Genomic DNA, 25,910 nt, shown 5'->3' on the forward strand with positions numbered 1-25,910 from the left:
ATTTCTTCTTCAAAGTTATTTCAGGAACGTCACCGTGAAGTGCAGAAGATCCCACGTTAGACAAAGCCCAAATACTAAAAATAAAAAAAATTATCACTGCAAACAGAAAAAAAAATAATCTGTCAATAGGGAAATAGTGCCATAGCTCGCTCTTTGAGGAAATTATAAATACTGAATAAAACGTCCCATTTCTGGAGCATCAAAGCATGGCATTCCAGCAGTGCGACTGAAGCAGCACTTTTCCTTGTCGAGTCTCTGAATTAAGACAAATAGAGTTTAGCTCCGTCGAGGTAATCCTTCGGACACCCTTGGCTGGTAATATCAATATGTGTGCAGGCTGTTTGGATTAAGTACTAAAGTTGACAAACAAACCATCTGAGTGCGGCTGTGCTTAAAGAAGACAACACTGGCTGGCAGCGTGGCGGCCTGGCTGTAAGGACCAGCCTGCCACCACGATGCTGTACCTAGTGGTGGGGTTTCTGGTTTGAGCCTTTTGTAGGATCCAGGGCTTTCCCAGAGCCAGCCAATCCCAGGCTCAGCGCAGCCAGGAGTTTATCCAAGGAGCACAGGCATTATCCAAGGATAACGCGGGGAAAAGTGCAGTTGTGCACATTGGTGTGGGGTGTGGAGGTTTCTTAATGAGTTAGTGAGTTTTTTCTTTGGCTCTTACGTGTAAGGCTCGCCCTTTAAAAGCTGGAAATGGAAGGAAAATACTGCTTCTGAATGGACAAAAAGCTGGAGTTAAGGCTGATGGATGTAATGTGAAGGTCTGCCTTTGAAAGGTTCGTGGAGTGAGATGTTAACCCTACTGCTGTCTCAAGGTTTTGGAGGTGACTGTGGTTATAATACCTCCGCAGTGGGCTCCTACGAAGATCCACCTTATAAGAAGCTGGTTGCAAAAGGTGTGGAGCAGCTCCACTCTAAAAACCAGACTCACTGTGGGGATGCTGGCATCTGAAAAATGCGGGCATGTTCAGTCCCTGCCCCTGTGAAACCTAAGATAATTCTGCTCAATAAATTCTTCTTGGCTCTTTGAGGTATTGTATATTGCTAAGAAAACCCCAATCACAGGCATACACGTGTGCATCTGTAAATAAATGACAGTGCCCAGTTAGAGCAGTGACTGATTTTTATCTAAGCCGTGACTCTCCTTCAAAGAAAAAAAAATAGCTGTCTTATATAACATGACTTTTTTGGGGAAGAAAAAAAAAAATTAAAGCTGAAACCTAAGTCTTGATCCTTGTTTAAAAAAAAAAATCATGGAATACCAGCCCCAATACAAGCATTTCATTTATCTGCCATCTGCACACCCAGGCATTCGGAGGCTGTAGGCCATAACTACATTTGGAAGAGCGCTTCTGTCGTAGCATCAAATCCACACAGGCTCGAGGCGACATTCGGCAGTTTTCATTTCATTTTCCATGGCCGAGATGAATGGTGAGGATTTGTGAGATCTCTCGCCAGTGATCTCTTTTAGAAGATAATCCAGTCCTAGTAAAAGTATATTCGTAGCAGCCTACAGACGGGAAGGGAAAGATAAGGGAAAGGTAAGCTAGGGAGCTGCATTTGGGTTCTAATCAGCAGATTGATAATATTCCTCATCTGCCTGAAAATCAGTGCTTCGGGGACGTGTTCAGGGTTCATTACCTGGCCACATTTTGAGTCAATATAGAGGCAGCCGCGAGCTGGCAATGCAAGGGAATATGGTGCTGGAGGTATCATACATTTAGTGAGACACATAACCTGGGTCAAGACCATGTTGGGTCCCAAGGGAAGGGTTTCCAGCCTGGGTGTAGTGCTAGGAGCTCTGTGTTATTAGGTTGTGTGTACCCTACCTAAAGCTCCCCAGGAAAATGGGACCTGTCCCAGTTCTGTAAGGCCTTGAGCACATCATGTTGCTGCCAGGCTGTGAGGAGGTAGTGGTCGTTCTCAAGGCTTGCACCCAGCTGCCGTCAGGGTGAACTTGTTCCTTTTGGGATGTGCTTATTTATGGGGTAAATTGTATCACTACCCGAACAGAAAAGCATTGGTTTTTGGAAGCCTGTGGATGCTGCATGTGCTGGCCACCATTGAACACCCTGTGTAACCTTTTGTTTTGCTTTAGCGGTGACAGTGAACAATATACCAGGAGCTTAGGAATAACACATTTTGCCTCTGAAATGTTTGAACCTAATGAGTGGCTGGTTAAAACTTCGAAAGATCAAGCATGATCTTGTATGGGTTTTACTGTTTCTCCAGGGAGACCCGATAGCGGCCTTCCAGGGCCTACAGGGGCCTACAGGAAAGCTGGGGAGTAACAGGTTAAGGGGGAGCGGCTTTAAACTAAAAGAACATGGATTTAGATTAGATCTCAGGAAGAAATTCTTGACTGTGAGGGTGGTGAGGCACTGGAAGAGGTTGCCCAGAGAAGCTGTGGGTGCCCCAACCCTGGAAGTGTTCAAGGCCAGGCTGGATGGGGCCTTGGGCAGCTTGGTCTGGTGGGAGGTGTCCCTGCCCGTGGCAGGGGGGTTCAAATTAGATAAGCTTTAAAGTCCCTTCCAACCCAAACCATTCTGTGACTCGATGAGTTATTTTCCAGTTTTCCTTCAGGAGCACGCTAAAAGGCAACAATCTGCAGCAGTGAGTCAGAGAGGCTAATTGTGTCTTGCACAGAAGATCCACAAGCTTTTTCAGTTCAGATTATTTCTCTTCTGCCTTCGTTGAATTCGTTGCTGGTGAAAGGTTCTGGGTAAACAGTCGTAAGGGCTGAATTTTTTCTGACCACAGCTATATAAAAGTAGCACGTTACAGTGACCTTTCTCTGTTTTGCTTTTCTGCTGAGAACAAATCTTGGAGCTGTTCCTGGCTGACCATGGGCTTAATGCTACCAACTCGTCTCGTACAGATTATCGAATAGTCTTCAGGTAATAACGACCTTTGGTCACTGTGGACGTGGGCCAGATCTGAACTAACAAGCTGTGGAGGTGAAAGGATCTATATCCCATTACAAAACCTCTCTCTGGTCTTACTCATTAACATTTTAGTGGCAAAAGTTCAAATGAGTTATTTCATTAATAGTCATGAAACTAATTACGTTGAAGTGCATCTGTCAGTAGTAAAGGCAACTGACTTCTGTGCTTCTGAATAAATTCAGGCTGTGTTAGGAAATGTTATTCTGCCTCTAAATGAGAGAAATACATTGCAAATCATGAAGAGGTATTAAAAGGGAAAATGCAGATGTGTCCTAAATGTGACGTGCTTGATGCTGCAGTTCCCTAATGCAATCAATTAGTGAAATGAATAATCAGAAGCGTGTTTGAGTAGGGGAGGAGGGTCTTGGGTGATACTTTGTGCCTTATCTCCTACCTCAGACACTGGAAAGTCAGCAAGATAAAAAAGGCTGGGGGACAGAGTTGTCATTGACCTGGATAAAATCAAACTCAACCCAGCACCAGAAATAGTCCGGATACGTAGAAACGAGACATTAATACATTGCAGAGATCTGACCTGAGCCCAACAGGTATTTATTCAAGTTACTTCCATGGGATTATGACACCTGATTATGTCTGAAGACATGGTTAGATTTTCTTTGCTCAAGATCACAGGAAGCTTACAATGGAGCAGCTCAAGTTTCCTGAGTGCTAATCCCACAGCCCAGCGCTGCAGTGACTCCGGCTTGCTGAGAGCATGCGGACGTGTCCACCACGTCATCCCATTCCCAGTATAGCACGTCAGATCAGGTCTGGTCCCAGTGCCACCACTAGGACCACTGTTCACTGTTCCTGTCATCATGTAATGCAAGATCTCTTCCTTTTTGGTGTCTTCCTGAACCTGCATGCGCTCCACAGGCAGTGGTGGAGGCACAGACAGGGAGGTAGCTGCTGCCTGTAAGAATGGAACATGATCCTAGACCCTGTGAGAAATTATTTGCTTAACAGATCGAGTCAGTTATGTTTATCTGTTTCCTGGAGTAAGCAAGTAAGAGATGACAGAGAGAAGGGGGAAGAAGCCATAAATCAGCTCCTGCTAATTCGTGCCACTGGACAGCATTCTGTCACAGAAGGAACTCAAAAGCAAAGGTGGGAATGTGGCCAGCTCTGTGTTTGTACTGCTATCTCCTGTCTCTCCAAATGCACTGTCCTTTCTGCAGATGGGCAAAAAACATTAAAGAGTGTGAGCAGTAACAAGGTTACACAGGTGTTTAAGGTAGATGAACCAGTTCCTAAAGTAATTATGGCATGAAGTCAGCTGCATTTGCAAACAACCCCCTGTTGTTAGGAAAAGTACTCCATATGAGTGTGCAGTACGTGTGTGTGAGTATACAGTAAAAGTAACTGCTAGTTGTGACTGTAAATCTGTCTGGATGTTAATATCTTCATCTAGATAGATGTTGAAAGTCTCATCGTGTATTTGTTGTACATCTGGGCAACTCAGCTGAGATACTTCAAGAGACCTACGGTGAGGTTACTGAGGTGGTACAAACATGCAGTATGCTACGTGCATACTCTATCCAGTGAGCTGTTGTTGGAAACCAAAGATGAAGCTCGGTCACCTTTGCTCCTAGTAAGTTCCTCGTCTTCAGACATCCTCTAGAGGCTTGTTGCAAGATAAACCTGTGCTAGAATAACTGCAGTGAGGGAGTTGCTCAATGCGTATTCACAACACCAGCAACCTGGCACCAGTGCTAATATGGTCTTGTACCACTGCCAGTGAAACGCACGGTAACAGGTTCAGCTGGATTGGACAGGCCAAAAAAGAATAGAAAGAGGCAATTCCCTGTTGTTGCTTTTTTTGTTTGTTTTTCCTTAGTAGAGAGCACCTTGCTCTGGCTTCACTTGGAACATTTCTTAGCAGCCTTAGGTCTCCTCAGCTCATCCGGAGCTGCAGCAGGCCTTGTGGACGCCAGCTGCGTGCCGGCAGTGGGAGTGATGCAGCATGATTTGCAGCGAGCAGGAAGGCAAGCAGCAGCCATAGCCCTTCGTGCTCCCTGTCGACGACTGGCATGGGAATACAGTTTGTGAGTGGTGAGCCTTGACTCCTCCAGGTTACCAGCACTGGAATGTGGCCTGATGCGTAGTTCCCCTCGTGAGACACCCTTGTTTAACTCACCCTTGCAAAAAGGAATTTGTAGATGAGGGACAACTTTTTCAACTGTTTCTTTTTCACTCAATAAGCGATAAATAGGTACAGCGAACACACCCACACAGGGAAGGGCAGCCTTGCCAACCAAATCAGCAAAGAACAATATTGAACACACAAAGAGAGATTTCGAGGAACCTCAGGGAAGGGGAACAGACGTTTTCAGCTGTTGTCTGCCCATGAGGAGGTCACAGAGAAGGAGAGATCGCTGCAAGTGAATCCCTTAGGAAGGGTTGTTCAATCAAGGAGAGGTACTGGGAGAGGGACCTGGGGGAGCAGGAGATCAAGTCACACTGTTAAAGCTATCGAGTTTTGCTGTCGGAGTTAGGTGTGGCAAATGACAAAAGCAACATCCACCAGCGAACACGCAGCTTTCCTGAAGTGCTGTGAACTGGAAGGGAATTTTCCATTAATGCCCCTGAGCGCTGGACCAGACCTAAGCACTTCTCTGGCAGTGGGAGAAGGCTGCGAACTCCCAGCTTCTCTGCAGTTTCACCAGCTATTTTGGCAGCCCTTGGCCTCCTCACTCTGTTATTTCCCACTTGGCCTACGCAGGTAAAGAAGACGGGATACACATTTGTTTGTTATTTGATAGGCAGCAGAGCTGCTTTGCCTGCAGCATTTCGGTTTGGCTGGGAGCTGCCGAGCTGTATTTCCCAGCTGTAGCAAGAGATAGATGCTTACGCCCCGAGCAAGGGCTGTTCCCACTTTCCCCACCCAATACGTTGCAGCAACCTATGCTCCTGCTGTTTGTCCGTGGTGTATTTACTGCCACAGACGGAGGACCCTGCAGAAGCTCGGAGTGTGCTTTTCCTACACGTGAATTTATGGGAACGGACAACGGCTTGGCAGTCTGTGGGGTCCCTTGGGATGCGAGACGGCCAGAGACTTGTCGGCATCAAGTGGCCAAAACTTGTGGTCACCAATATTTCCAGCGTGACAGCCAGGCTCCCTTTCTCGCTCCGCTCTGCACACACAGCGTAGCACCAAACCCTGCACTCTTTGCTCTGGCCGTGGTCCGCGGCAGTGCATAACCGCCGATGCAAACCGAGGCAAAAACCCAACACCTGCTCTAATTACAAATGACATATTTGCTTGCAACGGGCTAGCAAATAGTTTATTGTTTCGTTACCAGAAACACGGTGTTGTCAGCCAAATCCGTGCAGTGGTGCAGCGAAGCGTTTGAGTGAACGCAAAGAAAAGCCGAGGAATCCAGGCACGGGCACAGCTCGGGCGGGTTGCCCAAGCGAGGCGTTTCAACACTGCCTCTGTGCCACTGAGCTGCTGCGGAGCACTGAGCAAAGTCACCCTCGGCTGCTCCTGGGCAAAGCCCGGGGCTTCGCTGTGCCACCAAGGGACACGAACCAGCGGGGAGAGGGAGGCGCAGCTTCCCAAGCCCCATCTTCGACGCAGGCAAACCCTTTTGCGCTTCGAAAGCAGAGTCTCCTGGAGTTTGGGTGTCCCTGTGGCTGGGAATCGCCTCCCAGCCCACAGGCAGGCCTGGCTGGCGGCTGCGGGTTTGTGCTGGTGCCAGGGATCGCACGCTTTCCTCGCCTTCCTCACCTTCCCCCTCCTGCAGGAGCGAGCCCAGCCTGCCAGGCCTTGCTAATAGACGAGTTGCAGGGACACCTTGCGAGAGCCTACCTAAGGCACGGAGGGATCCTTTTTTATTTATTTATTTTTATTTAAAGCCTGTGCAGCTTGTGCACGGTCCTTCAGATCAGCCACCCGGTGTGGGTGTCGTGATAGCTTCGTCCCAGCCTGCGTGCTGGCGACTGTCTTGCTGCTGCTTTGTTAGTTTATCATTTCATATGAATGCAAAGATCCTCAATCATGTAAAACACTCACTCCTTCCCCCTCTCCCTCCCAAATTAACCAAGGCTGAAATATAACGCCGTATTTAAGCAGAGGCAGCAAAGCCTTTTTCCAGTCTCAGAAATGGAAATGACTTGTGTAAGGCAGCTGCGGTATTTATTCTTATTTTTTTTTTAAATGCAGGGAAGCATGTTTCCTTTTCATTTGTTAATTGTAAAAGCAAATTCGCCAAGGAGAGCCTGGTTAAACAAGTCTGGCATTGACGAGAGAGAAGAAAAGGCCCTGCCTTTGCCCTGTAGCTGCCTGACTTGACTCACAGCCACGACACGGTGCGTGTGTTTCCTGGGGCTGTCTCCAATGCAATGTCCCCCAAACCCTTGGGTTTGGGGAACCCTGGACAGAGGAGAGTTTCCAGGAGAGTTCATGCTGCCCAGAATGGGCCAGCACACGAGGATAAGTTATGCCAGCATCTCTCGGGACGTCAAGCCTGGATTCTGGCACCTTTCAGTTATATTAGCTGCTGGATGATTAAGTTTCATACCGGCACATTCTCATTTTGGCTGCAGGACGTATGCCACCAGTAAAATGTTTTAAAATGTCTCTGTACGCCATGGTGGGAAAGAGAAGCAGCTGCCGGAGAATATTTTCTCCGTTGGATAATTACAGCCACTAAATTCAGATAGGCCCATCACTGCTGGCTGTTTTTGTTATTAATTAAGGTAGAAATTCCTTGGTCCCTGGGAGCTCCCGGCTCTCGCTGACTGACACCTCCTGTCATCTGCAGATTTCAGCAGGGCTGACAGAAACGGTTCTTGAGCCTTGTCAGAAGGGTGTAAGCCCAGCCCACCGTGTGAGCTCCAAATTTAGCCAAATCCTTTGAATATAGTTTTACTCAAAAAAAAAAAAAATACACAGAAGTTTGCAGTCTTCCTTTGAATGCAAAGTTAGCAGTGCCGTTGGTTGGATCTACTACCTAGGGCCAGATGGTAGCGTGCTTACCTATTTGGTTAGTGAATCGGTTTTCTTTGTTATTTATCAGGAGCACTTGGTGCGTTACTGGTCGTATTATTATCAGTCTTATTTGGTTACTATCAGTACTATAGGTAGTGTTTAGCAGGAGCGAGTGGGAAGCGACGTGGGACTTACCCTTCCTGCCATCCAAGCAAACAAGAGCACTGTGGAGGAGTGAGCAGCGTGGCACAGCGCTACGGGGAGCGTGGCGTGTACCAGCACACTATTTAAATACACCTCCAAAGGAGAAGGAAACACCGGTGTAAGTAGTAAGAGCTGGTACGGCTCTGACTGGAGTCAAAGTCAAGTCCATTGCCTGGCTGCTGGCCACGTAACGCCCTTCTTTTATGTAGGGCAAAAGCTATCAGGGTGGGGCAGGATGGGGAGCCGAGGCCGCAGCGTGCGCCCGGCACCCTTCAAAAGTGTGGAGGAGCAGCTCAGCCACCTGAAGGTTTTGTGCCAAGAGGCCTTTCTCTGCCACACCTCCCTCTGCACGGCCAGCCACATCAGCCATGCCGGCTAGCGAGAAGCAGCTTTTGCATTTCCAGGGGTAGCTGCGAGGCACAAGGGCACCCGTCTATGTTTGTCAGTCATTGATGCAGAAGCCAGGCAAATTAAAATAAATGGACAAAATAAAAACCGTGATGGGGAGGAAAGGTAGTCACTGTCACGGGCTCTTAGAGCGGGAATAAAACCTTTCTTTCCCCTCGGCAGTTTGGGTTTGAGACTGGCTGCCTTTTGGAAGACATGCTGTAGTGAAATCTTGGTGCAAACACCGAGTAATTGTGAAACTCTGCTCTGCATTTATACTGCTCTCAGAGCTGTTAATCTCAAAGCAGGCTACAGGTGAAGGGAAAGGAATAGAAAGGAAAAGCAGTAAGCATTAGCAAACTGCTCTAGGGTGTCAGGGAAGTGGAAAAACTTGTTGAATACACATTGCTGCACATTTTTCTCTGGGCGCTTGTGGCAGGCATGCAGTTGCGTTGATCGTTGCCACCCTCAGAGAGATAGCATTTGCCTTTCCCAAGGAGAGAAACTTGAAAAGCACGCTGCTGTTCGTGGGTATGGAGCACATGCGCACAGAACCAGAGTGCCCAGCCTCCAGGCAACCAGGCAAGAGGCACCAGTTTGGTGGTGCTCTTGTAAAAGCCATGGGAAAGAATGGGGTAAGGCTGAAGTGAGAACAAAAGGGCATTGTGCTATACCTTCTTTGTGACATAAACATGAATTTAGTAGTACCATGGCTCTTTACTAGAACAGTTTTCTTTCTTTCTTTTTTTTTTTTTTTTTTTTTTTTTTTTTTTTCAACGGCTTTAAAGACCAGCCCTAAGTTAGTAAACCTGCCTTGGAGGGCAGTTTGACAAAGTTTGACAAAAGCCCAACAGGTACAGAGGGAATTGGTGGTGGACTATCCAATTAAAAAAAAAAAAAAAAAAAAAAAAAAAAGGATAGCAAAACGAATATGTTTGGAGATGCAAAACAAATTTTGGTTATGTGACCTTTGGGAAAAAACAAAGGTTGGATCATTTATTTAATTTCCCTACCTTTCTGGGAGACCACATTTTGTTTTAAAAAATCTGAAGTAGTATCACTGACATGCTAACAGAATTTTCTATCATTTACACTAATTGTGGTTTGGTTTTTTTTTGGTGGTGTTTTTTTTTTTTTTCCTTAATGACCATTATCATTAAATTCTGACTGTTACGTTTAAATTGTTTAAAAAGAGTTTTATTTCCTTCCTTTGGTCTATTTATCCGTGTGCCCTGAGGAGCTGCATGTCAATTACTGCTCCCTCCTGGCCAGGCCCTTTTTCCTTCTTGCAGTACCGTGTGTGCAGCCACTTCCATCCTGGCCCAGGTTCACATCCACGCGTTTTCCTTTGGGCACATCCCGTTTTAACAGGCCCTCTCTGATCAGGATGTGCTCCTCTCCAGGTGTACATAGCACTTTAACGTTACGCTTGCTAATCCTCTAGTAACCTGGGTTCTTTATGCTGCGATGGAAAGTGAAATACTGCTAAGCAGTTTAGCATCCCATCTAATTAGGTGAGGCGGTGACTAAGGGCAGGGAACAGCCGAGCCCTTGCGGGTGGAAGCAAAAGGAAAGACCCAAACCCTTTGGCTGGGCAGAGCTGGCAGGTCCCGTCACCTCTAATGAGGTGCCTGTGCCAAGCATGAAGTTTTAGGCAGGGGTGGAAAGCCAGGACAAGCCGTCATAACCATATTGCTGACAGGATATAGATAAGCCACATTAATACCGTGTACTTTGTACTGCCTTGTGCCACTCCTGCTGCTTTATGCCTATCGTTGCAGGCTGGCTCGGGACTGCAGATAGGATGTTTGCAGTAAAAGCCTGGAAAACAGCCTGGCTGTGGGGTTAATGGAGGAAGGGGTGCTGGGGATCGCACGGTGTTTGCCGTGTTCCTGCCCCATCACCGTGTCCACCACAGGTTTTAACAATGTCATCCCGCCACCTGCATTTCATCTAAATTGGGCCCTGAGAGCTGTGACCATAACGAGAAAATCACTTCTGGTTTTCCATTGGCAGTATTTGTCAGGGTGTTTTACGTTTCCTTCCCCAGTAAGCTTATCTGGGTTCAGACCAGCTTGCCTCTTCCTTTATCTGTGCAACGGCCTGTTTCAAAGGTACTGATTTTACTGATCTCAAGTTGGCCGATTCTGGATTGCATGAGGAAGCTACAGGTCATGGCCAATGACGTGGAAATGCTGATGGGCTGGAAGTAGTAGGAAATTTATTAATGTATTACTCCAGGGACAGAAGCCTCCACTGGGATAAAAAGTGTGAAATTCTTACGTAAATAGCAGTGAAGTTTACTTCATGAAAGTGTCACTCAGTAATGACTACTGATCATTACATACTAATGATTCCCTGCTGGTGGCTGTGTGGCACAAGTGGCAGCCCGTGGTGTTGTAAGGAGGCAGCAACGTGTAAACCTGCCTTGTGGCTACTCCAAACTTCTCTCTGTTGCAAGTTTTGAGCACTGCTGAAACACCCTTATGTTTTCTCTGACCTGCTACCCAGCTATTTGGAGGTGTTCTCTGGTTTAGAGAGGTGGCTGAAAAGATTGCCCCATTTTTTCTGGTCTTTGCTAGTTTCCTGTCAGTCAGGAGTTAGGCCTGCACCTTCTCCATCGGCGTCCTTTGTCCTTAATCTCAGCAGTAGATGAAGGTCAGATGTCTTGAGATTTTATTAGATACATCAAGAAGTTCTTGACATCATGCATCAAAAGGAACTGCAGGACCGGTCAGGGCAGGTAGCTGTTCTCCAGGTGACCTGATTTTTCTTCACTGATAGATAATGAAAAATATTCCTTCGTTTCTTTCTCAGCCCCAAATGGCCTTTTTTGTGAACTCTGTTCTCTCCCATCTCCTCCACGGGTCAGTAAGTATTTAAAAGGTTAGAAAGCAAGACACTTTACTCCTCAGCTCCATTGCTGGGATGTCACTGGTACCAGTATCCCCCTTTAATCAGGCCTAGGCCACAAAATGGCGTCTCTGGCGTGCTCAGATCCCTCTCTCTGGGTCTAGGTCTTCAGATGGGGAGGAGAAGTCTGGAGAGTGTATATTCTAATTTTCTGTGCTTTTCAGGCGTCCCCCCAGTTTGGCTTCCCCGGGGATAATCTAAATTTTGCCAGCACTGAAAGAGTTATGAAGTGATCCTGTCCAAAGGTGATCACCGAGCCAGAGCTATAAGGGCTTATTTGTACAGGACACGTGGCTGCCCTGTTTCTACGGTTACACTCTGCTCCAGAGGAGAATCTGACACGTCTCTTTTGACTGGGAACCCTCTCAGGAAAATCAAAATGTTTTTTGTTTGTTTGTGTTTTGCAATCCAGTGGCAGTTGTACCAACATCATTTTGAGGTAGTGTTGCAGAAGGCTGGAAGGGAGCAACGTTTGCTGGAACGTCTTTTAGGACAGACAGAACAACAACACACCGCTTACTTGCAGTCACTTCATTTTTCCTGTTTCATTTTGAACAACTACTTTTTTTTTTTTTTCCCACTTCAATATCTTTTGAGATCCAACAGTTACTATTTCCACAACTATTGCATTTGCAAAGGCAGAGAGACCTGACCTCACTGCAGCGCACAGGCATTCCTGCAGATGCAGGGGCAAAGGTAGTGTTAGTAAAGTATTCTTGCTGATGCATTATTTCTAGTGTTGTGTTGTGTCCTGTTAAATAAATATCTGTCCCCAGAGCGGTGACTCAAGCAGCACTTGCCTATACAAATAACATTCATGAATTGCTTCAGGGGTCCTCCTGCATCTGAAGGCCTTACGTTGATGTACTACTTAAAGTATAAATGTATTAAATGCCATAGCCATTGATTCATTTGATCAGATAAAAAAGATCAAATGAGCAAGGCGATGTGGAGATCTTGTTATTTTCAGGCCTTGTCTATATGAAATACCTCCACATGCATCATCCTTAACTGCTTCCAGGTGAGACCTGTGTACAGTGTGGCTTTAACTGGGAGAGATGTAGGTTAGTAGTCCCCGAGTTCACTTGTAGTTGTGTTTGTTTACTAGCTCCAGGTTTTTACTGTAGAGGCCAGAGGTTTAAAATTACGTTGACAAAATTAGGAGTGAAAGTACTGTAGCTTTTCATCAGAGCTGCAGTGCCTGTGACCTACATTAATGTCCTAGGTCTCTGCCATCGCTTCAGCAATTTCGTGAAAGCCCCAGCAAAGCCTGGAGAAACCCACAGTGGGCCCAACAGGACACTCTGCTGCTACTACTTCTGGTAACCACAGGTCTCTGCATTCATTTCCATTCCATGTCTGTGCTAGGTAAAAGCACACAGGTGACCACTATCACCCACCATCTCCACCAGGTGGGTCCCCATTCAAAACACAGTGTAGAAGTGGAGGAAATCTGGGACAGAGCCAGAGACGAAGCTGCTTTGCCTTCAGTGACAAGAAACTTTTCTAAACCCACAGTTTTGAAACTGTCTCGTTTCAAAGCCCACAGATTGGGGGACTGTTTTCTGAAGTCTTTTCCATTTGAGGAGTAATTTTCTGTCATGTTGATGCTGATAACGTGGGATTGCAGTGTATACATTTTAAAGGTTTTATGATTTGTTCCATTAAGCCTATATGAGGTTATAAAATGAAGAGACTTCATGTCCTTTGGGGCTGAGTTTGCCTCTTCTACGTAAAAAAAATCATCCCTGAATTTTAACTTAATTTTCTCACCTTTACACAGCTACACAGCTCTTACATTTCCCCTACAAGGGGAAAGCATGAAAAACAAAACAAAACAAAACAAAAAAACTGTTGTTGTTTTCTTCACTAGCTGAATACATCGTGGTTTATGGCTTACAGGGCTCGGGTGGGTATGTCCCTTTGCAGCCAGACCCTGCCTCCCCAGAAGTTATGCCCACGCAGGCTGGCCGATGAGGAACAGGGACTATCTGTAGGTCCTCTAGAGGTATCTCTAGCCCCTGCCCAGTGCTCCTTGAAAGGCAGGTTTTGGAGATCAAGGGACCAGCTGATCACGCTGAGATGCGTCCCCGTTCACTCCCCAGTAGCCTGTTACGTCAACGAGCATCACCAGTGAGTCACCTACGCGTGTCTGACTGTCGTCCGTGCTGCTCTAAATATAAATGTCAAAGGATGTTTAGCTGTGGGAGTAAATCACACTGCCTTGGCGTGTGCCTAGCGGACTGGTCTTCCTCGTCTCCATTTCCCAGTTGCTCCATCATGAGGGCTGGCATGGTCGATGGGAAGCGAGGGCAGAAGCGCAGATCAAGCCCAGGAGCACGGGTTGTGTTTCCATATGCAGATCTGACACATCCACACATTGCGTCTCTTTGTGCTGTTCTGTCAGAGCTGAATTTAGGAAGAGGGAGAGAAAGGTTTGCTTTGACAGCGTTTCTGAAGTAGACACCCTGAGAGACTGTGAAGCGTTTTCGCACCCTTTTTTTTTTTTGTACATACAGAAGGTGTGATATTTAAACAAGCATCAGAGAGAAAGCAGCTTTGCCAAGGCTACCAGGCGCTGCTGGTGGACTGCAGACGTGGATGTGCTGTGTGATGTACACTGGTTTCGGCTGAAGCACTGTAATTAGGCTCTCAAGTTTGGAGTTTCAGTAAAATACACGATTGGTTGTTATTGTTTTTTGCTGAAAGCTGTGAGAAACAGGTAAGGAAAGCGTCCTATCTGTCATCTTACAAAGCATCCTGCATTTTTCTTATCCTTTTTTTAGTGAAATCTATTATTTCACAAACGCAAATGAAATGCTGATGAAGAATGTCAAAAGAAAAACATCAGAAGGCTGAAATTGCCTGTTTCCTTGCCAGAAGCACTCTGCTCTGGCAACTGCAGTGTGTTTTTTTTTACCTGTCGTGCTCCCTTAACAGCCTGTGCAGAAGTGGTAATGAATTTAAGAATGAGCTCTGCCGGTGCAAAGTACATACGTCTTGATAAGAAACATTTCTAAAAACCTATAGAAGGTAAATAGAGGTGGAGAACACTGCTTCACTTTCCTGTGCCCCTGCTGAATGCAGTTAGGGGGGTAATCCTGTGTTATGTTAGAGCTGATAGTTAATAGATCAGCAAAGGCTGTCCTTTGAGTGTTCTTACAAGGTTTTTCCTTAACCATTAAAGAAAATGCTTTGGAAATATTGTATTTTATAGTCTATACCTATGTCCGTTTACTCCTTAGCGTCAGAGAGAGCTACAATAGTGACTCAGGCTGCTATTTTCGGGATAAGTAAACGACAACAGTGTAGCTGGGCTGCAGCCCCTCGCCAGAGGCACGGCAATACTCAGGGCTCTCTCGCTTCGTGTCAGAGGTGCCAGGATGGCTCACGCCGTTGTGCACAAGGCTCACCGCAAGGCCTCGGTCTGTCATTTTTGAATGCTGTGGTATTTTTCATACTTACAGTATTTCATAAATCAACTTCTTCTGCCTCCCTCTTCTCAATCAGTTATTTTTTCCTTTTCTTCTTTCCTGCCTCCATTGCTCTTCTAATGAAGGATCTGAGCTCCTAAAAAGCACATCAGTGCACAAACTTCCATCCGTGAGGATGCAATAAAACACAAAACCTCTCTTCAGTGTTCACTGTGTAAAGGGAGAACCAGACACAGTGGCCTGTGGCCCCGATGATGACAGTACTGCCTGGCCCTGCTGGGGGATTTTTGGAGGACATGACCGAAGCTCTGTGCAGTGTGGGCAGCCCAAGTCCTCCGTCAGTGTGCCTCTGGGTGCGAGAAGCATCAAAACATCCCTCACCTTTTCAGCCTGTAGCTCCAAAATCTGCATTCCCCTTTTCGCAGTGATCCCCAGACCGAGCAGAGCATCCTACAGCTTCTCTAGAAAATTCCCCTGCCTCCCTTCTGGGGGAACGAGCTGGCACCTTTAATTGCAAAACATGGAGTTGTATTCAGTATAGATAGTACTTAGTCCCCGAAGTCTGAAAATGTAGGAAGGTGGGAGACAACTGTGAGAAACAGAAATGCCAGAAAAATGTGGAGGATTTGGCAGCCTTGTCTTCATGTCTACCCTGCAGCACAGCGTTGACGACAAACACATGAATGTGCTAGCGCTGAAGCTACTGGATGCGAGTCTGCCACTGCGTTACTTTGGGGGATTTTTTTTTTTTTCTTTGAAGTTTCAAGGTTTATTTACTTATATTTTTTTTTTTTTTTGCTGGTGTTCTGCTCTGTTTAGTTTCTCCAAACTGTAGTAATGCAGTAACTGTAGATAGTAGTACTGACACGCTACCGTGCAGCCCGCTCCCCATGTGCCGTCGAACCTCGTGGCTGGCAGCACCAGCACCGCGCTGTTTGCTGGGGGAATGCCTTTTACCAACGGTGCTGAACTCGTTAGAAAGCTGCTGAAAGTGACCTCAGGTTTATCTGTTCTAATTAAACGAGCTGCAGCTCTTGTGGCTGTGTAGCTGCTGACCTCATTCAACTGCCTGAATGTCAGGGGAGTCCCCTCCTGTCCCGTAGCCCTGAAGTTTTGCCTTAGCAGCTGGGCACATCAGTATGAGCAAGGTTGGAGCTGTTTGTCGCTACCCAAGCTGGTTAGCAAACATTTGCTCACCTCCAGCCGCGCTGAACTGCAGTTGTGCCATCAGATTAATGAATTCTTGAGCGTGTTTGTGTCTTTCTCTTGGGGATGCAGAAAGAACCAGCACCTCCTGGTGCACAGCCATAGTCTGCTGATATTTGTGTATATAATTACAGCTTTTGGAGAGAAAAATGTGTTCCTAAATATATAGCCACCCAGTCAGGGCAGGCCACCTGCCTTGGAGCCGTGCATTAATGGTGCATTAAGTATTACTCAGTGTAACAGAGTGATGTGTGGGAAGGAATCCCAGACTGAGTCTATTTTTGACCTCTGATGGTTGATCTACAATGAGTTACAGCAGCAGAGTTCAAATGCTTGCTGCTTATTGCTGAGCTGGGCTACTAGCAGGCGGTTTTAAAAATCAGGCTTGCAATTTTACCAGTATCACTGAGGTCCCCCTGCAGAGCCCTGCTCAATCTTTCAGCACATTCACTGGGTTTCTTGAACCAACTATTGAAAGAGGGCAACCCTGCTCGGTGTCGTCGCAGCTTCATGGGGCTGGTGGTGCTCTGCTGCTTGTGGGTCTCTTCCTATTGGGTTGCGATGCTCAAGGCCTTTAAGTGTCTTCTTGGAGGAAACAGTGGGAAAGAAAGTGGCCAGGTAGCACAAAATATGATATGGCAATAGTGAATGAGCCACGAAAAAAACAGTTGGTACAAAGTGTTGACTGTGTTGTGTTTGTGGAGGTGTGTCTGAGCAAAGGACCCGCACGGGCTATGCTGCGTCTATAATCTTCACAGAACAGTCTACACAAACTGGGACAGATGAGGAACCAAATTTGGCTCTCCTTTTCCAGGAGAACTGCAGTTTTGCTTGCAGTAATACCTAGACCTACGTGCAGGCGTGTAGGTTGGTGCAGTAACAGGGTCTCTACTGGGCTGCAGGAACGTCCTCGATGGAGTTTCCTTCCACAGAAACGCACGAGCACGCAGCACTTATCTTCTATCTGTCTGGTACTAATGCAACACTTGACAGGTGCTTTTTTTTTGTTTTGTTTTGCAGGAAGAAATCATTCCTATTTTCAGCACTGTACGCTGCCTTTATATTTGGTGGCCGGCACCTAATGAACAAGCGAGCAAAATTTGAACTGAGGAAACCACTAGTGCTCTGGTCCCTGAGCCTTGCCGTCTTCAGGTAGGCATCTCTTCACACCCACTGCTTCTGACAGTAGTCTCTGAAAAGAGTTTTGGTTTCTTCAGATGCAACTGTAGTGCTATTAAGGCAACAAACTCAGCCAGAAATGGACTTTTTTTTAGTTCTGCTGCCCAGGGCTGTGTCCTGATCCATTCCTCACCATTGAAATGGTCCTCTTTGGCTTGCTGGATCATACAGCATTAGAGAGGAGAGAAATCAATAATGTTCTTGAAGAATAAAGTTTGGGGAAAAAAAAAAAAAGTAAGAACAGGAGAAAAAGCACATATCATTGCAGTAAATTTACCACGCAAACTACAAATGGAAATAAACACATTCAGATGCTAGTCTTGTTCTCACGTGCTAGTTGGTATCAGGTTTATATGGGTGTATTTATGGAATATTTAGTCAAGACTCTGATCTCCATTACAATGAGGTAAACCTAGACCTCCCTGACTGAGAGCAAAACCTGGCTCCTGGGTATTCCATCAGAAGCAAAGAGCTTTTGAATATAGCAGAAGGGTGGCTCAGCAGGGAAAAGGCTGTGTTTTAGTACTGCACATCTCTCTAGTTCCGTGTTGCCCCTGTACCATCAGGTTTGCATTCTTCATAGTTCCTAAAGTCAGGAATAAAACCAACCAACCCAAATTCCACTTTATCTGCTTAATATATTATTTTTTAATAAAACAGAATATCAACAAACAAATGAACAAATACTTTTAAAAATAACCTTTACAAACACGCAAACTATTGATAAAATTTACAGTACACACAAGACCTGAAGATTGTCATTCATTTCAATGCCTGTTGGGAGTGGAAGTTATAGTTCACCCTACAGTACAGAAACCATTTGGAAACCATTATCAAACACTGATGCCCAGATCATTTTCTAATTCCTTTATAATAATTACTGACTATATTAGTTCACAGGTGCATAATGCAGATTTGCTTACTGAGCAGTTCTGAATGTTGAATGAGTTTTTGCAGGAAGGGAATAGTTTGAGCTGAGAGTTGTTACAGAGCAAAATGAAGAATGGAGAAGTTTGTTTCCTTCGCCTTCTTGTATTTATTTCCTCTCGTGTCCAAAATTGTTCTGTCACACTGGCTCTTCCTAAAACTCAAACAAGGGAAAATAAAATGTATTTTTAACTTGTCTCATTCAGCTAGGACCTGCTACCAGTAGAATTTTTGACTGTGTTGTCTTGATTTTAATAGTTCATAGATTCCTTAAAAAAAAAAATATATATATATATATTATATATATATATATGTATAAAATAGTGCCGACAAAGCTTTGAGCATTCTGGATAACTTTGAGAGCAAGTTCTAATACTGCAAAATGTGTAATTTTTGTTTAGTGGCATTTGGTGCTGTGCTTCTGGCTTTGTGTCTAGTAGAGTTTTGCTGTTAGTGTCCTGTACACAGTTGCCATCTTTCGCTGAATTTCAGCAAGCGTTGAATTGCTTCCCAGGTGGCATGTCATCTGTGTATCGCTTTGCAGAGTGATTTGTAGCCAGCTGGATTCCAAAGTATATGTTCCAATTACACTTTCCTATCGAGCATAGCCACTAGAAAGCAGCTGACGTTTGCAAAGCAGTTGTAGTTCAATTTCCGATCTGCAGGCAGGAAGCGTGATTTCAGAACCGCCCTTTGCAGAGGGTCACTAGCATGATTTTTAAAACCACCCTACTTCGGGGTGGCTCTGGCTGACGTGCACGGTGTGGGGCTTGGAAGCAATTTCACTAATTAGTTACCTAGCAAAGCCAAAGCAACGCGCTCATCAACAGCAGCAATAGACACTACATTGTGAAAGTGCTGCGTAGGTGGACTGAAAACATTCAGGCTGAATCAACACGTTCATTACTTGCAAACTGGAGTTTCCCATCATAATCAAATGAAATATCCATCGCACGGCCTGCAGCAGCTGCTGAGGGAGTCTGGCTAAGATCTGAAACGTGGACTTCATCTTTGTGAAGCTGCAGGCTGCTGGCATGAACCGACCACAGAGACCACCTTCTCCTGGCAGCACAGGCATGTGTGCTGAGCCCTGCTTCTGCAGGTGAGAAGCACTTACCAGGAGGGTGCAGCCTGGGAGAGTTTCACCCCTGTGGGATTTGCTTCCTCCATCAACACAAGTCGTACTGCTCCAGGGATGCCCCTGAGCACTGCAGAGCTTTCACCTTTCATCAGAAAATGAGATGGCAGGGGTGGAAAGGAGATGGAGGAACCCTAAGTGCGAGACATTCAGACTACATGGAGCATTTAAGCTGCTGGATTTGCTTTTGGAGACCAGTGGATTATAAGAATAAAGTTTTGCTCTTCTGAGGGCATGATGTTTACAGCAAGGCAGAGCACGAAACCTCCTTAGCTTCTGCAGTAACATGCAATCCCATACAAAACCAACCCAAACACAACACCCCTTCACATCTTAAAAGAGGAAGTGCACTTCCATTCAATTTTCAGAGAGAATTCAAAGAGAATTGTCATTAAAACCTGATGTGGAGAGTTGCTATGAGAAGTGCTAATTGGCACAGCGATCTCCTGGCGTTTCCCCGGGGCTGTCCTTGCTGGGGCCAGCAGTCACTCCCAGCCTTACGGGCTCTGGTAGCCAGCTCTACTAGACTTTGAATGCCATCAACTTTCCGTGTAATTTAGGTGTTACTTTCCCTTTTTTTCTGGCTCCTCACACGACTAGGTCTTTCATTTAGATACACGTAGTCTGAAAGACGTTTCTGCTTCCTTTGAAGGTCCGTTTGGATAGATTTATTTGCTATTGTTCCACCTGCAGACTCACTGTAGATCCAGGAAAATACTCCTCGGTTTTAAGTCTTCCCTGCTAGCGTTTGAAATTCTCTGACTTTTACACTACCTTTCAGAAATTGTAAGTATTGTGTCTGCCGTGAATGGTTGTAATGAGGAAGAAAAACCAGCCTGGAGAGCCCTCCGTGTTCTGTCTCAAGGTCAGAGTGAGCCTTTTTTTCAGAGTCCTTGTTTATCTCTCTTCTAACACTCTTACCATTTTACCTACTTCAGAAATCATCAGAAATAGTAACATTTAGCAGAGGCTGGAAAAATGTGTTCTGGACTTTAAAAAAAAAAAAAAAAAAGGGTAATCGCCTGCCAGGCAATGACCTGGTCCTCCTTCACAATGCATCCTGCCCGCCTTGCTCTTGCCAAGATCATTTAAATGTGGTAGCAGCTCTGGTAGGAAACTTGCCACGCCTGTACACAAACAAAACAACTACACCACCCTAGCGAGCTTGCTGAGCATTCAGAGTGAGTTTTGTGTCAACACTGGCAGCCAGCAGGATTTGTGAGGCAGAAAAGCAGCTTTATTTCCCTTTGGAAGCTATCAGCTCGTTTCGAACATTTTGTCTCTGGGATAAGGTTACTGCTGCTCCATGAATACCTCTGTAAAGGCAGCAACACTAAAGCTTGCTTTTGGCTTTGAAACCACTGTGAAAACACGATCTTGTAAGTCTTTTGTTGAGAAATTAGTTTGGGGTATTCTGGGGGCTTGTTCTTCTTTTTCCTGCTGGCAGGTTTGTTGAGCTGTTTCAGGCACTGAGGATTTGTTGCGTGATGTGACGTGGCTTTGTTTTTGTTTTTCCATTTTATACACTTTAATTAAGAGTTTGCACCCGTGCTGTTGTGCACTGAGGTTCTGCTGGGGCAGCTCTGTGCTGTTCCGTGTCAGTGGGAGCCCCGTGTTAGGGAGCTGACACAAATGCTCCTTTCTCAGACTGGTAAGACCCCAAGGAAACTGTTGCTGATCCACCTACACATCAAAGCGAGTGCCAGCTCTGTATTTCTGAATATTTCCAGCGGTTAAAAACCTGCAAAAACACATTTAATTTGAATTGCCAGTTCTGTGTACGTGCCACTTTGAACATCAAGGTAGGGTCGTTCACTGACACCAAAGAATTTCTTAGTTAGAGCATATCAAAAGTGTCATGCTGGCATCTCTAGGAATCAGCAGAGCTGCAACCGGGGCTCTCGCAGGAGGATACAAAGTCATTAACTCGTGTTTTCATTGCAGCTCAGCTGGATTTGTGTAGCTCCTTTAGTGGGCCTTCGAGTCTGTGTATGGGTAACATCGCCACCGAGCAGCTCACTCAGGGCAGCTCCTTCACGCCAGACAACAGCATGGCACAGTTTTCACTCACTCTCCATCCTGAAAGGGCTGCCAACAGAAGAATCGGGGTCAGGGCACTCACTAATGATAGCAAAATGTTGTTCTCCCTAAGGAACATGGTCACGTCGATAGAGGAGAGAAGGAAGCTAAAGCATCCAACGTGATGCTGTTGTATGTAGGGAGAAGCTAAACCCGACCATGACTGGTGCCACGACAGGTGTGAGCTGTCTTTGTCAAGCCAAACCACACACTTGTGATAATGCTATCATCATCTGAGATCACGCAGATTCCAGTCCAGCTTCAGCTGTACTTTGTAGCCACGGTGAAAATCAATTCATGTCAGCACAGGGTTTGCAGATATCTTTCTTCTTGGGAAATCCGCTGCCTCAAAGTAGTCGGAGTGGTATCAATGGCCACTAGCTGCTTGCCACAAAGCCTCAGAAGTGAAATATCTCAGCAGCAGCATTTCTTGTATTTGAAAGGGAAAACCAGAAAGTCTCCCTGGAAGAAGGTGACTCACTTTGCTTTCATGAGCCTGCTGTAATGGGTTTCTTTCTGCAAGCACAGCAGCATTTTGTGGAACGGTGTGCACTTGTTCTGCAGAGAGCTCCCAACATAACCCAAAAGGAAAAGAAAAAGAAGACTGAACATAAGTTTATGAACAGGAGTCCAATTGCTTGGATGTGTGACTCCGAAATACACTCCAGTTATCACGCCTCATACACAAGAAATAAAAGGAACAGTGATTCAAATTTATGCCCAGTCTCACAGTTTGCCATTCACAGAGCCTCGCCATGGAGATTAAAACCCAACTTAATTTCGTATGGTGCTGAGCAACCCCTCAAAATCTTAAAACATTCTGAAACTTTACGTGGGTCCTGAAAGTACATTCACAGAGAAAACGAACTAATGAAAGGGCAATATTTGCCAAATAGCATTACGATTAATGAGTGGCATTTGAGGTGAAATATCTTCTCTCTCTCGCAGTTAAAAGCACGAGGATGCCATATAAAATATTCCCCGTATTTGCAAAGCGCTGATGCATGTTTTCAACAAGACATGGGGCAGAACCCAAATTAATGAAGTGCTTAATAGACACCTAGCAATTTAGTTCAGCTGGGCCGTTGTGAGCCTGCCTGATTTTTTTATGCAACAGCTGCTGGATACATCTTTTTAATTACCACTTCGGAGCAAAAGTTGAAAATGGGGTGAACAGCAGTTCAGAGTGGTTGGAGAGAAACAAAAACCCCTTGGATGAGAACATAACAGTTTAAAAAGAAAAAAAACATTTTCTGTAAGCTAAACTGTACTCCCAGTAGGGAAATACAAACAGTGCCGTGTAGGGTGACTTTATAAATTGCAAAGAAATGCTAGCTGGCATTACAAATACAGCGTAAGGGTGATAAAAATGTACGGACTAAGAGCAATAAAGTACTGTCAAGAAGACGTATGTCCAATATGTACCTTATTTATTCCAAGTAAGAAGAGCATCCCATGACAAATGTCTTTATTCCCAGAACTGTGCTTGATGCCATGTGACAAAAAGATGCGCTCATCCTTTTCTGAAACCTCATCTTTTCGTTCATGCTGCTGTTACAACTGTGCCCCATGTTGTGTCTGTCAAAGTTACTTTGAATATTAAAAGTTTTTACTGTTTTTACCTTATTAGGCATGATTAAAAGTAAATCAGGGATTCACTGTGAGACCTGGCTGATGCTGGTTTAAAGGAGGTACGGATAGCGTTGGCTAAACAATTCCTGTGGAAAGCTCTTTTTTTCAGTGCTGCTGCACTTGCTTGGCCCTACGCTGTCCGCTCTCTCAGGCGGTGAGAGATCTGTCAGTCTGTTTGGCACCTGAAATTATATTTTTCCTGCAAAATCTTTCTGCTCCAGACCACAGGGGTGCCCTGCTCAAAGCACGGCCCCCTGGAAGCGGACTTCTCTCAGTTTTAAATTGAGGAGGGAACTGTACTAGGGAGAAAGTAGCCTCGGTGCCTGCCTCGCGTCCTCTCCGCGATCACCAGGGAACAGAAATCTCCCCGTGATGCCTTCTGAGTGAGTCCCCGACAGCTTATGCCTGTTGGATACATTCAGCTCTTCCTCTAAGCAAATGTGTTTGCTATTTACCAGCTGCGGGCACCCGGAGATCTCAGCATCTCTGGATGCTCACCAGAGCACTGCTGCAGGGAGGACGGAGTGAAAAGGGAAGAGGAATGACTCCAGGCCTGCGACTGCCGTTTAATTTATGGATCGGAGCAGCTCATTACAGCCATATTATAACTTTTAGCTTCTTTAAGCCTTCTTTATTCTGTCAAATGCTAGTCTTTATCTGTAACTTAGATTGAGTTTGATTTGTTATCTGCCTGTTTTACAGCTTTAGTGATCGCTAGCTCCATTGGTTGGCTCGATTCTCCGCTAAATCTTTTACTTTATTACATTTTGGCTTTATTTGCCCAGGATAATTTCAGACTCCTGAATACACACATTTCAATGCTATACATGATGGTTACTCTACCATCTTGATACGTTTGATCCCGTAAGTATCTTTGAATTATCCTGCAGAAATAGACACGTCACTTTTTTGGGCTTATCATTTAAATCACTGTAATTTTACAGTTATTCTAGAATTTTCTTGAGATAATGTTTGATGCTGACAATAATTTTGGTAATGACCCAGGAGCAAGTGCAAATGCCCCTGAAGCATTCATTAAGGATCGCTTAAGAGTTACACTGTGCCTATGAATCCTCATGGGCTACTTTAGAAATCCTTAGCTGGATTCCTTAATTCTTATGAGATTTTGCACAAAAAAACACAGGGCTTAAGCTGAAAATTGATTTTTTTTTATTTTTAGCAGTTTAGCCACAGTCCAAACTTGCTGAAATAAGTCTCTAAGAACTAGGAAGTGTTTCTTGACAGCAAATTACCTGCCCAAGTATACAGCCTTCACAGGATGCTTCAGCTCCAACAAGAGTCCAGTTATTATTTAGCGATGGAAGAGTGAGTTATTGCTTGGGAAATGATAGCTTTCATCACGAAATATTGTTCCTGCAAGTTCCTACCCCCCACGTGCCAGATGATCAGGGAATAGCATCAGGTAACGGCGCATCGAGGAGCACCAGAATGAATGGTGGGTAATTACTATTGATTAGGTTGTAACCAGCTCTCTGGAAGTCAGGTGAAATGCAGGGATGTATGGGTAGAGCTGAAAAATTATTTTTCATTCGTTGCAAGAAAACAGTTACATGTTTTTCAGCAACGTATGGTTTCACTGGTGTCCCTGTGAGCAAATTTTGCTATTCTCTCATGCTTTTGGGGTGATGGTTGAGTACCACTGCCCTTCAGCCTGACCACAGCTCCTTCTTTATCTCTTTAGCAAAGCCCAACAGGCCTTGCATAGCTGCTGAGTGCTCTCTGTAGGACTCTGCGCCATTTTTTTAATGCCAGCTGCTGTAAAGACCACTTGCAAGAGTCTGGTCCTGGCATTTGTTTTTCTGCTCTGCTTCCTTCCAGCGGCTCACAAAGTGTGGCTGCATTGTTTTTGTCCTCTGCTCCTCAGAGCTGCCTGCATATAGCTAATCCCAGTCATAAAGAAGGCAGGTCCGGGGGATCAAACTGCATTTCCTGGGGGGGGCAATTCGGGTTTGGTGAGGAGGGACTGGGAGACAGGAGCTGTGGCAGATTGATTTTTATCCACACATAAATAAGCCTGCTGAGTAGTAGTTGCAGCAATTGGCAGGGCTGTTGAGCTTGGCACTTTAGCAAGGGAGAATCAGATGGATTTTACTCCGCTGTGGTGTTAACGTGATTAAAATCTCCAGATGACAGTGTCCATTGATCCGGAGCCCTGCAGAGATGTCACTGTTTGGGATGCTTAATGAGGTCCCTGGAGAGGGGAGGAAATTAGCCTGTTTTTTTTTTTTTCTTTTCTAATTTTGTCAATAAAAAGGACAAAGAGCTGGTTTTAGGGACCAGGTGAGATGTGACTAGGAAGTGTGATGATGAGAGGGAACGGTTGAAGGGAGTGGCCCCATGCAGAAGGATTTATTGCAGGGGAGAGAAAGAGACTGATGCAAGGAGCACAGTATCCACCCTCACTTGAAACCATGGAGTGAGCAGTCGCTTTAACATACCTCCAATTCCTCCATTCCCTCCCAGTAATTTATCACTTGGGAAAGTGATAACTGCCCAGGCCTGTATGCATATGCTTATGGGTCTATAAACTTGCGCCAATGATATATTATTTCTTAGAGCCATGTAAAATATTTGCACAATTTTTAAATCACTCCGAGCTGGCGTGGCTTCAGGTTTTGGTCCCCACTGAAAACTCAGATGATTTGCATTGAAAAGCTTGCTGGAGAGACATCTGGATCAGATACAGCAGAAGGGTCTGAAATGTCAGGTTTGTGTGTTCGGTTCAGCGTTGGGGGGGCAGAGATGGAAGTCTCTCAAATTTTGCTTTGGGATTTTGATAGGACCGAGCCCAAACCTCAAAGTATGCGTGAACTTAATGCAAAGAAAATTCTTCTGCCAAAACCAGGGATAAAAACTGCAAGGATCAGCACAACTTCTGCTCACACACGTGGTACCGAGAGCTAGAG

General features: G+C 45.4%; 1 protein-coding gene across 1 annotated transcript in view; it reads left to right on the plus strand.

Annotated features, from left to right (window-relative positions):
* Positions 1-25,910, plus strand: part of ELOVL6 (ELOVL fatty acid elongase 6) — a gene marked incomplete at both ends in the record, with an annotated part of 57,246 nt that overhangs the window by 18,355 nt on the left and 12,981 nt on the right. Inside the window, one exon of the mRNA XM_084285981.1 lies at positions 17,049-17,180. Within this exon, the coding sequence (XP_084142107.1) occupies positions 17,049-17,180 (132 nt within the window). The remainder of the gene's footprint in view (positions 1-17,048; positions 17,181-25,910) is intronic.

Source organism: Netta rufina, assembly GCF_964035555.1.
Source record: "Netta rufina genome assembly, chromosome: 4".
In the NCBI taxonomy this organism is placed as follows: Eukaryota; Metazoa; Chordata; class Aves; order Anseriformes; family Anatidae; genus Netta; species Netta rufina.